The 16,334-nt window shown below is 40.1% G+C and overlaps 2 protein-coding genes across 5 annotated transcripts; both read right to left on the reverse strand.

Annotated features, from left to right (window-relative positions):
- Positions 1-112: 112 nt before the first annotated feature.
- On the reverse strand, positions 113-3,879 carry zgc:153990 (uncharacterized protein LOC768125 homolog). Of its 3 annotated transcripts, none has more exons than XM_038707868.1 (5): positions 3,624-3,879; positions 2,715-2,914; positions 2,026-2,445; positions 1,752-1,802; positions 113-1,652 (listed from the first exon to the last, which is right to left on the reverse strand). In XM_038707868.1, exons 2-5 carry the CDS (start codon positions 2,839-2,841, stop codon positions 1,213-1,215), a joined length of 1,038 nt encoding a protein of 345 aa, XP_038563796.1. In that variant the 5' UTR covers positions 2,842-2,914; positions 3,624-3,879; the 3' UTR covers positions 113-1,212. The 3 variants fall into 3 exon arrangements, with proteins under 3 accessions (XP_038563796.1, XP_038563795.1, XP_038563797.1); XM_038707867.1 differs by lacking the exon at positions 3,624-3,879 and adding an exon at positions 3,377-3,562; XM_038707869.1 differs by lacking the exon at positions 3,624-3,879 and adding an exon at positions 3,182-3,345.
- Positions 3,880-5,298: 1,419 nt separating this feature from the next.
- On the reverse strand, positions 5,299-11,939 carry capns1a (calpain, small subunit 1 a). 2 transcript variants are annotated; one of them, XM_038707871.1, is made up of 11 exons: positions 11,875-11,939; positions 11,026-11,083; positions 10,901-10,937; positions 10,721-10,813; positions 10,460-10,517; positions 10,260-10,324; positions 9,673-9,741; positions 9,023-9,101; positions 7,290-7,406; positions 7,119-7,177; positions 5,299-7,022 (listed from the first exon to the last, which is right to left on the reverse strand). In XM_038707871.1, exons 2-11 carry the CDS (start codon positions 11,070-11,072, stop codon positions 6,996-6,998), a joined length of 651 nt encoding a protein of 216 aa, XP_038563799.1. In that variant the 5' UTR covers positions 11,073-11,083; positions 11,875-11,939; the 3' UTR covers positions 5,299-6,995. The 2 variants fall into 2 exon arrangements, with proteins under 2 accessions (XP_038563799.1, XP_038563798.1); XM_038707870.1 differs by having other exon boundaries at positions 11,809-11,909.
- Positions 11,940-16,334: the final 4,395 nt, after the last annotated feature.

A 16,334-nucleotide genomic window follows, 5' to 3' on the forward strand; every position in this document is an offset into this window, starting at 1 on the left:
AAGATATATCAGTGTTTGTATACACAGATAGTACTTGTTTTGATGGATTGATTTTTGGTTTTTCATTATATTGCTCACGATGAAAACATATTGAATATCTTGAGCTTCATTCTTTTGTGTCTGTGTAATTTTTATTGCACATTTTCTGTTAGTATGGATGTAGGCCACCCTACACCAGAAAGCCTATACAATGCAAAACAGCTAAAGCCTCATTTATAAGTCTGAAAGTAAAATCTGAGCACAAACCTCCCTCGTGAATAAGGGTCAGGTGGTTTGTTTTTTACACTTTTAACCATGACTGCTGTTTTAAGGTCTACTGGACAGACTGAAGCAGTTCATATTTTTAAAATGTACCATTTTCAGTGAAGTCAGATAATTTTATCAGCAATACATCAAGAAATAGGCTTAAACCAATAAAGCACCAGACAGTCAGCCCCTGAATCCAGATGGATCTACACAGTCTGATCACTGGATGAGTGTCCACAAGAGCGCTTTGCAGGCTCACAGCTAGGAAAATGACTTCTCTTCCGTTTAAATACGAGGGGTTTATTCCATATTTGAAAGAAATTATTGAAACTTTCATATTCAAGTGTTCATGTTTGCAGTGTAAAAAACAAAATCAGACAATCACATATTATTCAGTTACAGGTATTTTCAAAGTATCTAACACACCATGTTTAGCTTTCAGACGTATAGACCATATAATGGTCAGGTGCAGAAATCCACTCACCATTACAGTACATGTGATAATCCTCCAGATACTGATCCAACTACATCTTATACACGGACACACAAATGGATTTGACAGACTTCAAAATTAAAGACTCATTCTTTGCATGTCAACAATAAAAGAATGTAAAGGCTTTAAATGTGGTGTATGCTTAATAAAAAAAATGTATTACAACACAAGTGGTAGGAATCTCACTTCAGTAGCAAAAAAATAAAATTAAAACAAAAACCCTCCATGTGTTCTTTCTTTACCGCTAACATTATTTTCTCAATCCACTTTCATGTAACCCACAGACAGCAATTCCGTCAATACAATGTTTCTACGAATGCATTTTTAAAATATAACCACAGAAAATTTGTTGAGTACTATCAAAAAGTACAGTAACCAGCGGTGGAGTCCAAAGGAACTTAAAGGTTCCTGCACCTGAAGGCCATGTATGTAGTCAGTGATACAACTTAACATCTCTTTCTGACACTTTGTTGCTATAATGCTGGCCGTCCATTCAGTTTGTCATGCATTAGCGCAATGGCTCCACCTGTGAAGTCTCTAAGAACCTGCACCGTCTCCCGCTGGAGCAGCAGAGACTCACGCACGAACTCCTGCTGAGTCTCTGCCAGCTGCTGCACAGACTCAGATAGAAGCTCTAGGGAGCGTGAAACCGTCTCCAGCAGATTGTTGGTGGTGTGCTGCTCCTGAAGGCTCAGCGATGCATTATGTAGCATGCTGTCTCTCGTGTTCTGTGGCGGCTGGCCGGGCGTGGGAAGCGTGGCCGTTGACGTTGAAGGTCCGGAGGACGTCTGAGTTTGTCCTTGTTTCTGGATGCCGTTGTTTCCTAGGTAATCTTCTGTTTTTGCCGCATGAGTGGAAGGAAGCACGTCATCCCTTTGGTCATCGTCTGAGTCTCCAAATGCACCTTCAGCATCTTCAGAGTCAAAGAAAAAGGCTCATCAGTGTTTTCTTATCACCAAAACATGTTGCAACAAGTTCTTTCTTAATTTGTACCCAAATCTTAACAATTCACCTTCTGCTGCAGGTACTTCATACTGCACATCAAATGCAGGTTGTGAGTCCCCTGTAACATTAAAAGCATTTAATAACACAATTTGCACGCAAAAGTGTCACAGATTTATACACTGTAAGCAAAATGTGAGTACGGTAGTTACAATAATTTGAGAGGAAGGTGGCATGGAAATGTTGTGTAGACATATAGACTTCACTTATGTTTAGACTAAAGGTGAAACAAAGGTGAGTAAATACTGACAACATTTGGATTAACTATTCCTTTAAGCACTCACTCATTGAGTAGGAGGTTGGTGGGGGCATCGTCGCCATGTCCAGCCCACCGTTAGGAGAACTCTGCATTCCAATCATATCCTCCTCTTCCATTTCTTCCTCCTCCTCTGGCACATCGTCGTCATCTCCAAGTGGGCCAAAATCACCCGTGCTCTGGTCTTCCTCATCCATCTCCAGAATCTGGAGCACAATTTTCTCTGTCTGATTAAGGTCTCTGGAAAGACGTGAGTTGAGGCCCCTGTTGGGCACTGTCCCTGACCGCATGGCTCCCACTTTCCGCTTGGTGTCACACTTTAGATCTGACCATTTCTTGATGACCTCAATGACCTCGCGTTGGCACTCCCCAATCTCATTGACACGTGCAGTAATCTCTGCCCATGTGCGCTTCTTCATGTCTGTTGGCACACCACGATTGAATTTGCCTTTGGGGGGGGGGAAACAAAATGGCCATAAGCACTTGTCATTGTGTTAGTGACCAGGCTACATTCAACATTTTATTATTCACACATTCACTGTAATTCTAGTATACCCTTGTATGCCCAGATCATCGGGTTTCCTCTGCTTAGCTTTGTTTATTAACCAGCTCCTGTGCAATCATTCGTTAACCCAGACAGAAAACCTCAAAGTAATCTCTTCATTTAGAAGGTGAAGGAGAGCATTCTGATAGGGATAAGCACTTGTAGACACGTACCCACAACCACCATACGATGCTTCCTCACTTCATCCAACAGTATGTGGACTTCACTGAAAGAGAAACGAGCTTTTCTTTTCTTGAAGCGAGTAACACTGTCTTGGTTGTAGTATATTGGTGAAGACATCCTCCACACAGTGTCAATAGGTATCCAGCTGCTTTGTAATCTCGGCTGTGCTTCAACTTCTCCAGCTGTCGGTCTGGGGGTGTTAACAGTTAAAAGAACACACGAGTGTTAATGGTATATCGGCTTCTGTGTCATTAAGCGATATTCACCAATGAGATTAAGGGCTCTACACAAAAAAGTTGACTTGATTAGGGCTATTATGTAAGTTAGTATCAGTGATAACGTTACACTCGTTCAGGCTCAACCAGCCGAGCAATGACCGTGTTACACATCTGGTTGGTTGATCAGTTAAATAGATGATGAATGATTGTCATCAACATTTTAACTGTAACGTACTTACATGCATGTGTCTAAGTTAACTGTTCTCACATCACAGCAAGGAAATAGAGCAGGTTTAGCGTTATGATAACAATGTCAGTGCAGAGAGTGAATGAACAATGGACGTCGATGTCGCTTTACACACGCGACAGCCTAACGTTAGTTAGCTAGCTATATTTAGAGCACGTAGCTAAAGTCAAATGATACCTTTACTTACATTGCCCTGATTATTTTAACGACTAACATCTAAAATTTCCTCATACAGTGTAACATATACTTAGTTAGCTAGTTTAGGTCTAATGTTACACAACAGCACACACTAGGTTAGCCCTCTTTGCAGCAAGACAACGTTAGCTAATGCTACGTTAGAGTCGCAAATGGCTAATGAAGCACTTAGTTCATGTGACCTCACTTCTTGAGGTATACCTTAATTGCAAAACTAGCTAATGAGATGGTGAACATACCCCCAAATCAAAGAAGTTGGGATTTGGTCCAGAAACGTAATGATAAACTTCCTTATCGACAAGATAGCTATTGTCAAGCTAGCCAGTCTGAAGCTAACGCTACACAAAATATGTCCGGTTAACGTTAGTCACGGTTAGTGCTAGCTAGCTAACTAAGTTACAACATCTGGCTAAAGCATTGTCCACTGACATTATCATATTAATATGACAATAGTACACGACTTTTAAGTATTTCTTTCACTTATAACAATAACCACGATTAATCTAGTGATTTCGCTGATTACGTTGCTTCGTTTTATTTCTCATCTTTCCCGTTGTTACAATGTGCTTTTATTTTGAAGGAGCATGCCCTTTTCCTGGTATCGTAGGCTGACTTGACTCAAGACCAGTGAGACCAACGCGCGCACACACGCACGCACACACACGGAGAAAATCAGCTCAGGAACGCACGTTCATGTGGTGTGTCTGTGTTTGATCCGGTGGCTCCCTCGATCGTTTGCTCTTATTTCACGATGAAGTGGGCGTTGGTGTCACTTACTGTATTTACAGTGAGTATGCAAAATCTATGTGTAAAAGGTGTAAAATAGAAAAACAATACTTTATTTGAATGCGTCGTCAGTCGAGGGCACTGTTGCCTCATTTTGACGATTTTCATAGTGCAGAAGAAGAGAGGGAGCAGCTGTTGTGTTTTCACTACAACGTTAACACAATGTTATTGTTTACATATTTAAAGCTGTAGGATACTTTTCCATGTTTATGCTACCTTGTAGGCCTACAACGTGCTTTAGCAATACTGTGTTTCAATCATATAGTCATGTCATGCCAATAAAGCGTCTTTGAATTGAATCAAGAGAGAGAGAGATAAAGCTGGCTGCTGAATTCCCAAAATCTGCAACAGGGAGCCCGCGGCCTCCACATTCCTTGGGCCGTCTTTCCTGTCATGCTTTATTACTTTAAGAATCTTCTTGTTAAAATGATATAATTTAAAGAAAATTTAAACATTAAATGTCCAGTGTTCCCCATGCAGCCTACGTGATTTAGTAGCTTTGAAGCATCAGAGGCACCTTTTAACCACCACTTGGAGCTGCATTCATTTGCAAAATCTTGCCTGTAACTCCATATTTGGGCAAAGGTTGTTATTTGTGTCTTTTACAGAAAAAGCTGATTGCCAAAATGCAGTGAGACTGAATGGTATGTTATGTATGAGTTTCATATAGAGATTACTCTTGGGGATCTAATATAATGTACTGAGCATGTGTTCACAAAAAAAAAAAAAATTAATTTACACTAAATTGTATTTCTCCAATACCATACTGTGATGAAAATGCAATGGCTTTTTGTCCAGCTTTTAGAGGTTGTTTGTAAAAAGACTTGTGGCTGTTTCACCAGCCTGCCTGCCACCAACAACTAATACAATAAGACATATGGTAAAGTATCATAGCATGCATTGCGTCCTGTCTAAAATATGCCAAGTTGTACTTCATGGTTTTAACCATTTGTTATGAGTCATGTTTCTTAAAATTCATATTTTGATCCAGTATGATGCCAAGATATTTAAAATCAGTGACAATTGCCAATCCATATGGTTTAGAAGTAGATCCCAGTTCAGCCTATGAGAGAATCCATTAGTCACACAGCAACAAATGTTAGCAGAGCATCAAGAACAAGACCGACATATTAAACATACCCATTTTATTCCAAATATGGCACAGGTTATTTATTTTACCAAGCATTTTCATTAACAGCTTAATGACTGTGGCTACACCTACATGGTTAAAAACCCATCTTTACTCAGCTGCATGCATTAGTGGCATACACGTGTTATATAATATCATACTGCATTACGGCATTATCTGGTACAGGCATTTTGAAATACACGGTGATAAATAAAGTGATCAGTGAGCTGAGACAGAGAATGCTTTGGCCAAGTTGCACTACCAGTATTAAACATTAAATGTCAAAATATTTGCCAGTCCAAACTACCCCTTCACACACACATTAACAAACTGCTATTAGGTCACTTGACAGTATATTTGGTATTTCAGATATTTTTTGTATTTTGGCCTTTTAGTGGCTATAGAAAGCTCTGGGATTGCTGACCGCTATGCATATACAATAACAGTGCAACTCTGATGCAAAATAATGGAGTGTACAAATCATTAGACAGTGATCTGCTTACATTATGCAAACAACTACCTTAATGTTCTTTAAGCTGCAACCAAAATGGTGAACGGTCTCACAAGAATCTCCAGTCAGTGGACTTGGGGCTGGTTTAACAAAGACACAAATATGATTGACAGTCTCTGCAAGGACATAGTCCACACACACACACACACACACACACACACACATTCATCAATTTTACCCAAATTAGACCTATTTGTTTTGTTGGACCTGTTCAGGTGGGACCACCCAAGTGTTTTCAGTTAGCTCTCTGCTCAGGTTAAAGTTAGGGGGAGCTTTTGTGAGAATGTGTGTACTTACAGTAATGGTAAATGTGTACGTTGTCCCGCCCCTACAGGTGTTACCAAAAATAATAAAATGCAGACTGATGGAGTTGTCAGTCAAGCAGTCTAAACACATCCATACAGTTCTGAGAAATACACTTAAGCAAAATAGGTGGGAACAAACCAAACCAACATATGTCCAACCACGCTACAGCTTGACACGGTTACCTGTTGTAACCTCCAACAGGAAACAACGAGATGAGTGAAGTAGGCTTTCCTGTTTTTGCCAGCAGGAAACACAGTTGTCAGATGGTATGCATGTTCCTAAGTAAGCCTGGGGTTAAAGTGTCAGGCTTTCTTTCTGTTAAACTGTCAAACATCCTCATTTTAGCATAAAACTAACCGTAAAACCCATCTCCACGGACCCCTCTAACATACAATATTTGTGAAACCAGCCCTAGTCACATAAGAATGGGAGCTTTTTGCTTTCACATTAGGTTTTTCACAAATTCCAGAGTGTAAAGCATCTGAATGTTGGCTTTTCTCCTCTTGTGCCATTTTGACTTGTGGACATGAGGCAGGTCAAAATCAAATGCCAAACAAGCGGACCAAATGACACCAATTCAACATACGATCACCTTTATAATGTGGCTACACACTTGTCCAGAGCATTCAGTGGCATTCATTTTTGATCCTCATCTATTGGTGTGGTTGTGAGTGCAGGTTTGTGCTTTTACAGTATCAATTCTGTCTTGCAAGTATTATGGAACAATCCCAAAACACTTTCCATTAACATTATAAATAAACCTGCACACACAATGGGTTTGCTAATTAACAAGTTGTAGGGATGGTTGAGAAAATATTTAGTGCTGTGTGGACTAACAGAGTGGTTCTGTGTAACAAGCAGGAGAGACATCCTCTGGACTCAAGAGTACATGGTCAACTGAAGCCACTGAAAAGACAAGAGCAGAGGAGATGTTTTATGTAAAAAAAAAAAAAAAAACCTTTCAACTAAATCAAATGCTTTTACAATAACAGATCAGTTTACCTCCTGACAATTGACTTTGATTGTCCCATTGTTATCCTTATCCAGGGTTTTGAAGGCACCTGAATCAGAACAGAAGTTAAGCCCACAACTCCTCCAGTTTACCAGTCAGTCATCGTTATTACACAGGCAAAGCTGCTAAATCAATAAATAAATCCATCTTTCAAAACTTACGGCACATGGCATCCAGCCTCACAAGGCAGCCAATGTAATTGTCAAAATCCATGTTCCCATTTTCATCACTGTATCTGCGAATTATCATCTGGAACAGCTGGTCATTGAGGGGGAAGCCTGGGGAAGAGATGATATTAAACAGCAAGTATACAAAGCATACACGTTACGATTGGGTGGGATTCCGGTTTTGCCAGTAGAAGCTTGCACCCATCTGATTTTATGCAAAGCAACTCAACTGGCATTTGTCATTTTGAGATTTTCTTGCCATTTAAAAAAGAAGACAGGAATTTAAAACTGTAGTAGTAAAATACATCTGGGTTCAAGAAATGTAACAACCACCTCACTAATAGTTAAAACAAACATAAAAAATTGTTAAATGTTAATTTATAACGTAATGTTGACTGAACGCAAAAGGTGGAACTCGTGGAAGTGCAGCGCCCGGACAGTCTGCGGCCTGCACATAACAGAGGTCAGTGTTCCCCCTGTATTCAGCACACCACCGCTGCAGAATGAATAACCACCCCACTAACATGTCTCTCCTCGCACACTGTGCGAGCATGGTGACACTCAAAGCTCGGCTAGCTCCCTGCTTATCCTGTGTGAGTGGCCGAACGAATGAGAGAGAGCGAGCAGCAGAACATAACAGTAAAAGAAAAATATTAGCAGTAAATTTCAGTCTGGTAGTAAATGTGCGGTGTAGGTCACAATGTCTCCGTTAATAGCGGTCGTCTTATGTGCACATGTTCACCCGCACAGTCTTTGCTCGGTACGTTAAGAGTCATGGACCAGGTAAAGCCAAAGTAGACACCAGAGTGCAATTGTTGTGATGTCTGTCAGCCATCGCCAATAGAAGATGGCATCGTCCATCAGCCCAACCCTAATCAATATGCATCGCTAATCGTTGTATAATCGCATTGCAGTCCTCTGAATTGTAATCTTATCATATCATGACGTGCCTAGAGATTCCCAGCCCTATTAAATATAACCCAGTCCCTGACAACCGTCATGTCACTGCTTATCACACCTATTTGCTATGTTAGCAGGGTAGCTAGCCAACTGTCAACGTAGCAGACTGAAAGGTAAGTAAGAAGCCTTGTTTTGATCCACTCCTGTTAATCCTGTAAAAGTTACTGTATTCCACTGTTAATACAAACTCAACACTTCCTGTATTCATTTTCAAATTAAAAGCCATCTAGCATCTCAGTGGACAGAAACCCATCAAATCTTAACATGTCCTCATCAACACAAACATATATAAATAACTGGTGTGATAGTCAAATCATTAACCCTTCACACAGCAGCTCAAAGATGAGGCTTTCTAAAGAGCTCAGAAAAATTTGACTGGATGTCTTTTTCTGTCAAGGTGTCAATATTTAACTAGCGTTCATTAGCCATACGTGACAATCCAGTTATGCCTGCAGAAGCTAAGCTAAACCTAACCTTACAAATTCCACATTTTACAGATTTATAATGGTAAAATGATCATATGTACATACATAACTACATGTCGATTTCTAGCTTATGAAACAACTATCCAAATTCAATATTTTCTATGGTTCAAACATGCCCGGCCACATGACCCTTTTGTAAGTTCTTACTGCATCCATGACTATTGCTTTACCTGTTTTTCCTGTACTGGCTGTTATAACTGGAGTTACTAAACTTTTGTTTTTCCTCCATCTTTTCAGTGGCTGTGCAAACATTTAAAACAACAGAAATAAAATAAATCTCACCAGCAGCTGTGAAAGCTTTGGGCAGCTCATCTGCACTGATGACACCGGAGTTATCAGCGTCATAGGCTTTGTACACTCCCTATGACAATGACAACAATGAAAATAATGTATTTAAAGCATTTATACTTTGTTAAAGTTTCATAGTCTGCTCATTCAGAATCTAGAAAGAGAACAAAATACATAGCTGCCAATATCAACGTAACAACTATGAGAGAAATAACTTCAAAAATGAAAACTAAAATGATAAATTAATCTTTTAAGTTTGGTACTAGTAAGCTTAATTCAACAAGCACCAAACACATGTGTCACATCACAGTGTAAGTTGTTTCCAAGACTCATCTGACAGGAAATTAAATTACCTGTTCCACATTTAGCCAATTTAATAATGTGTGCCCTTCAGTATGCACAGTATACAGATTTATATCTAAGTAAAACATGGCGGTTAATCAAATTAAGTAGGTGTTTGGGCACATTGTACATTCAAATCAAAGTCATTCATAACATCACTACAGAGCTGATACTAGATGTCTTTTAAGCTACTGTTTCTTCTGTGTTCACTGTTACTGGATCCGATTAAGAATAGCCACAGGAATGTCACTGCCCAGCACAGAAACACGTGTGTAAGACATGTGTAGACCTGCTGTACTTGCCTGCCATTTCTTTATATTGTCCCAGAGGTGTTTGAATTCATGAAAGCCGAGTTTTCCAGTACTGTCACTCTAAAACAACATTAAGGAGAACAAGTGCTCTTCGTCAGCTCCAGCTTGAACAAACAGTTGTATTATTTGTGTATTTACCCAAGGTGTTTTTTTTTTTTTTTTTTTTTTTTTTTACATGCCTTCCTCATTCATGTAGTAAAAAAAACTCACAGTAGGGAATGAATATCAACTTTTTGTCTGACTTGAACACCGCAGTTGGGGTTTACACCACAAATGACATGGATCACATAACTGCAATTTAGCTACCTTTACACTGTTTTCTAGTTAACTGTGCAATTAATATTCATCTCTAATAAACACAATAAATCTTACAATGCCCTGTTCACACAAGCCAGGCATAATCTTTTATCTTTCCGCAGCCTTAATGAGCTGTGGGTGTGAGAGCGTCTGGTGAAGCAACACGTCCCTTTATAGCCAAATGTTGATTTATTTGTTCTGTTCTGTGTATTTTTACAGTGCTGTCACTGTCAGCTTCATAATTGAGAACACATTAAGCCTATTACTGATAGAAAGGATACATCCATGACTGCCACCATGCTCCTGCAAGACTCAATGCTGAAGCCATCCGTCTTCAGGTCTCCACCTGAAATACAAGAAAAACAATCAATTCACCATTTCTTTTAAAAACACTAAAATGTGTAAATACTGTAAAAAGACTGAATCACAACAGAAGAGTTAGAGATATACTCTAATCATGACACACACAAACATGTCTTACGCTTTGCAATGATTCTGTTTAGGATGTTCATCAGCTCAGGTGGGCTCACTTCCATGTCCTTTATGAGACATGTTTAACAGTGTAAGGAGCAGCAGAAACGTGTACAGACACCCAACTGTATGGTGTAACATCACAGACAATGGAGAAACATTCTTTGAACAGTTAAAAACACCCTTAAGTACTAGTGGAATAGAATATATATATTATATAGTGTGGTTACTGCAGAAAAACAACAGAGAAGTACATAGACATAGCACTCACATCTCCAGCGAGTTGCTGGAAGACTCTGCGGAACTGTTTCTCCTCTTCGCTCTCATGCTGCTCTGCAAACTGAACTGGCCTGCGTGGTGGAGGCTGCAGGACAGAGTGTCAGCATTAGAATCCAGAGATGGGGGAACAGTGATGGTCAGATAGAGTGGTAATGTAATGACTGTTACTCACTGGGGCAGATGGCGTAAACTGGGCTGGATCGATGTTGCTACAAAGACAGGATCAGAAATTAAGAGACACGTTAAGCCGCAAACCACCTTTTTTGGCTTAGCTAGGAACTTTGTGCTGATTCTCACCTGACAACATCAATGATGCCACTGATAAATTGTTTGGCAAAAAACATCTTCACGTCAACTGTGAATGCAAAATGCAACATAAGTTAGGCAAAAGACAGACACCTAAAACCAGTCCAGATTCTTGGAAATGCTCCTTCAGTAACTATGGGATCCACCGTCTGACAATGTGTTTCAGTTGCCTGGTTCTGTGAAAAGGTATGTCTCAGAAAAAAATTGATTAAGAGTGAATCTGTTAAGAGTCGAGTGAGCAGGACACCCACTAATAATCCATTGCCGCACCCAGATTGCGCAAAACAGAGCTGATTTAAAAGGTTGTCTTAGTGCATCACACTTTTATAGTAATATCTTTGAACTTTAAAAAGCAAACTAGTGTGTGAAATGTGGGCATTTCAAAGTTGAAAGGGTAAGTTAAGTTAATGTACTCTAAACTCGCAGGAGAAGATCGAGCTAACGCGTTCGAAGATTAGCATTATGTCAGGTTAGCTTGTGGCATTAACCCTATCAACTGCGACTGTCTAATGCCGCTGAAACACTGTAACGTTAAATCATGCAACCTCTTCATAGTACAGAGTTAAGCCTGGTCGTTAACAGTTACTGAAGATGGCATAATTCTGAAGTATCTTGCATAACTAACTTTAGCATTAAGTTAGCTAAGCAGTTAACGTTAACTTCCGTGGATGTTTAACGTTACGTCAAATCCTGCCAATCTCGGAATTACCGTTATTACTACCAATCTAATCCTTCATCGGTTTGATGATAAACACTGTTCATCTTTTACCTTACCGTAAGAACACAGCACTTTTAAAGTAGAAGGCAGAATATCTGACTGAGTTCGTGAGTTCCACTAACCTCAGCTGGCAGGAAGATTTGTCAACACGCCCCAAATAACGCTGCACAGAGGAACTGCGACGCAAGAGGAGCTCTCGCGGTTTCTGCAGTTATTTCCGGTTTTGATTCGGGGTTCAGTAAAGGAGCACTTCGGTAAAGATTATTGGTTCGATATGATGCGATACACTTAACTAATTCTGTTTATTACCTGGTGTCTGGTTAAGAAAGGCTTTCAACTCATAAATGTCAACCGTGTTCAGATTTAGACTTGCGTAGTGTGATGTTGTTCAGGGGATGTTTTACGAAAAATGTTTAAACGATGCAACTGTATTTTGTTGTTATTGAAAACAAACATTATTTGCCGTTCAGGACGTCTCATCAAATTATGCTGAACATTTTTGACCGACATTTCACGTAGCAGTGCAGAAACGTACACGACAGTATTTCCCGGAAAGGCGATTTCCTCTTTACAGTTATATTATCTTTGTTGTATTTCGCTTTTCCTCTTTTAATTCTGTTTTTAAAATGTAGTTATTATTGCACGTTGTGCGAATTCAGTTAAAGCATGTTCTTGCCCCCAGCTGACGTGAAATGTGAACCTGGGAAGCTGTTTTATAAAATGTAGCCTACTGTACTTACCTTTATTGTTTAGATAGATAGATGTGTTCTAAGATTGAATGTTTCTAATGTGTAAATAGACTACGTCTTCCTGTGAAAATGCTTTGAGTTTTTTGCCCCCCAGAGTATACACTTCCAAAACATGTTTGATGACAAAGTTTTAAACACACGAAAGTGGAAGATTTACTACAGGCCTTCAAACGACTACAATTAAACACTTTTAAGACTTACTCAAAGTGGGTTTTCCCTTTTAGCCTACAGAAGCTGTAGGTCTCCGTGAGCATAGCTAAACAGGATGCAGTATATGAACATCTAGAAAAGTGGTTGTTTTATTCCATGATAACAGTTGTCTGATAGTGTTATGGTTGCTGGACAGAGAGGACCCAAAAGCAACGCCCAGGTGAAAGACGATTTATTGAGAGAAAAAGGGGTGGAGGTGAGGGAGAGGTGGATTCCGGGGGAACACGGGCACGGGGGACCGAGGAGCAAATAGGGGGACTGACCGGGGGGTTGGTGGAGGAGTGTGGTGGCAAGCTGACTGTGAGGCACGAGGGGGAGTTCGGGAGGGTGCCGTGGAAGATGCCGAGGGGAAAGGGCAGGCAGGCAAGCCCAGCTGACTAGACGAAAGATGGAGGTGAGTGGACCTGGGGAAAGACAGACAGGATTAGTGACAGGAAAAACAGGTAACAGAGATGTGGCAAAAGGCTTGAGGCAAGCAGTGGCACCAGGTCAGGAGCAACAACAATGAAGCAGCGATTGTATGGAGAACCGGGGTTGATATGCAGGCAGGGATGGAGTTGATTGTGGCAGGTGTGGCAGGCAGAGGAGGTGGCTGACGAGGTGCAGGTGTGGGTCTTCAGCTGGGCTCAGGAGCGGAGAGAGAGAGGGAGAACACAAGCAAGGGGAGCAGAGGAGACAGACAGACAGGCCAAAACACAAGGGAAAAACAGAATCACAAGAAAAAAGGAGAAATAAACAGGACACTCACCGTCAGCCGGGCTGCCACCACAACAAGTTAGAGCACAAGGCTAGTTGGCTACAGTGAACAGATGAATCAGTTGTAAGCTCAAGCTTAGAATTATCAGAGCTGTAAATACTAAAAACACACCATTAAAGAGATCAACAAATTAGAATATAAGCACTTTGTCACTCCACTAACCATTACTGAATGCTACACTAGGAAAATGACACTGATCTTCATTTAGCCCTGGAGCTCCTTCATTGACCCATGTTGGTCCCTGGACCCTACCACTGACAGCTAATGCTCCAAGGCCGCATGGAGCTTGAGCAGGATGTTTATTCATACATCATTCCATTTTACTTTGTTATCTTTAAGTGAGAGATTTCTTTGGAGAAGAATATTTGTTTGGCACTTCATAGAGGAACTGGAGCACTGTTAAAAAGCAATCCCTCTGAAGATTTGCCAATGGACTTGGGGCATGTTTAAAATGATAGCACACCACATTGAATAATTAAACACAGCTTAATGGGAACGGAGAGAAATTGTGTTTTCATTTATTTTGACAAAATCCTATTCTGTGATAACTGGATCATATAAGCAGTGATTACCCCATACTTGTAATGGATTGTGTCAAACTGCCACTGTGTAGACTGATATCAAGGAAAACTGTTTTTTTTTTTTTTTTGTGGAGATTGAGAATTATTCACAGATGTAATTATCAAATGCCCATTCAAGTGCACTCCTATGACCTTTGTGGTATGTCGTTCCCCATCTCTCTGTCCTGTCATTGCCTCTCAAACCAACGTTAGCAAGATGTGTTCTGTCTCAGCTTTACAGAACATTTACTGAAATGAATGGCCAAGTGATGTGAAAATGGTTCAATATGAATAATTTGAATATTGGCAAGATCACACACTTAACTAGAATGGGTATTTCCTTAAGAAAATGCGTGTGAGAGCTGCCAGCTATTTATTGCGATTGCTACCGCTGTTGGTGCAATGTGCGGCTCCATCAGCTAAGAGACTCAATGATGTGCTGCACACTTGTTCAGTGAACATATGTGTTAAGTTTGGCCCCCTTTTCATTAATATGCTGTGAGCAGGGTTTTGTCCATCAATCTCTGGATCTGGAGCAAGAGCAAGACCTCCACCACCGGACCACTCAGATACACTGTGAAGGGAAGGCCTTCAAGTTTCTTTGTCAATCATGTCTTATTCTGACAAAAAAAAAGGCTCCTAAGCACCAATAGAAGGCATGTTTTGCTTATAAACATATTTTCTGTCATGGCTACTCCACTGTTGAAGAATAAAATACAGAAAACAACAAAGAATTGTGCTGTGAAAGACTTAATAACATGTTAACAAGGATTGCATTTAGAAAGACTAACATACAATTTTGAAAGTAACCACTTAAATCAAGTTTGAACTTCAAACAACACAGTGAAATTACAAGTTTAAATATTAACACATCATGACTTAAACCAATGTCAGGTACAAGAAGTAGTACTCTGAGAATTCTCTGTTTATTTATCTGTCAATGCAGCTGTTCTTATCAAATGAAACAGGCACTTTACTCCTGGTTTCAATAGTAAACCACCACAAGACTGACAATTACCAACAAAAATCACTATATTCTAAGCAGACACGTTTAACAAAACATAAATCACAAAGTAACTTTTGTGTTTCAAACAAATAAGAGACTTATTAGCAAATTTGAACAAAACTTTCTTCACCGCCATGCATCATGGGAATTCTGAGGGGTGATATACGGCAGCCTAAGTCCATCCGTCAAAATTCCCATGATGCATGGCGGTGAAGAAAGTAGGAACCCATTCATTTTAAAATGCATAAAAATATTAATATAAGCTGCAGTTCTCACACTAATCATCTGCCTTACATGCTACATCTCTACATGGGTGAGGGGGGGTTCAGCCACAGAACAGCACCCCCCTCAGGTTTAACTGGCACAACATGGGGTTGAACACAGGTTCAACAGCTGAAGGACAACTGTTTGTTCACCATGCCGGCTCCATTGTGGCACCATAGGCATTCGAAAATGACAGTTGCAGATTTTTGACTGTGTGTCTGTGTGTGTGTGTGTGTGTGTGTGTGTGTGTGTGCGCGCGCGCGCGCGTGCATGTGCATGTAAGTGCTGAATAAAACCAGCAGGTGGAGTCAGAGAGCATTTGCCAGAGCTGAGTTAAGGCAAACACACTACTGAATATTCTGCATTCAGCATCCAAATACTCTTGGTATAAGTAATTTACATAAATGCTGATCTGTCTACAATTAGCTGAATGTATCTGTTTTCTATTGCTGGTGATGAACCACTCTGTCTGCACTGCTACATTTTAGTCGGGCCTATGAAATTCTGCCTTTCTGTATTTTTTGTGACAGTGATATGGAGGGTTGGCATCCAAAATTGCCATTTTAAGCATGACAGGGTTCCTGATTAATCATAAGAATGTTTCACTAAGTAGTTCACAAGAGGCTCTTCACCCACACCACTCAGCAACAAACTAACCTCTGATATTTGTGCCTATGACCTTTAGAATCTAAATATCTCTCCCTGCTAACACTGTAAAAAAAAAATTTATCCTGGCACCATACATCACTGTCTAATTCATATATTCTTCATAAAATCATGAAAAAAAATTATTTATCCATTCGAGTGTTCTTACTTTGACAATGGAGTCTTTTGAATTCAAGCAACTGGCTGAGTTTGTCTCTGTGCTGCTGTGTTTTTATTATAGCTACATCTCCTCTTAATCCCTCATGGTCAACACCAACATGGTTGCCTTGACAGTGCAGACACTTCACTTGCTCTCTCCTCAACTGATAAGTCTCAGTTGTACTACCTTCCCCTCTCTCTACTGATAGAAAAGGGATTCATAAATACAACG

Source organism: Micropterus salmoides, unplaced genomic scaffold (assembly GCF_014851395.1).
Source record: "Micropterus salmoides isolate LMB-PRFRI ecotype aquatic unplaced genomic scaffold, ASM1485139v1 Ms_hic_scaffold_9, whole genome shotgun sequence".
NCBI classification, from domain to species: Eukaryota; Metazoa; Chordata; class Actinopteri; order Centrarchiformes; family Centrarchidae; genus Micropterus; species Micropterus salmoides.

Coding starts and splice junctions, on each gene's coding strand:
- capns1a (XM_038707871.1), bottom strand. CDS start 11,072: ATGTTTTTTGCCAAACAATTTATCAGTGGCATCATTGATGTTGTCAG. Junction 10,325..10,459: donor AAACAGAATCATTGCAAAGC/GTAAGACATGTT, acceptor CTTGTATTTCAG/GTGGAGACCTGAAGACGGAT. Junction 7,023..7,118: donor TCAAAGTCAATTGTCAGGAG/GTAAACTGATCT, acceptor TTGTCTTTTCAG/TGGCTTCAGTTGACCATGTA.
- zgc:153990 (XM_038707867.1), bottom strand. CDS start 3,405: ATGTTAGTCGTTAAAATAATCAGGGCAAT. Junction 2,446..2,714: donor GCATCGTATGGTGGTTGTGG/GTACGTGTCTAC, acceptor CCCCCCCCAAAG/GCAAATTCAATCGTGGTGTG. Junction 1,653..1,751: donor TGAAGTACCTGCAGCAGAAG/GTGAATTGTTAA, acceptor TTGACTCTGAAG/ATGCTGAAGGTGCATTTGGA.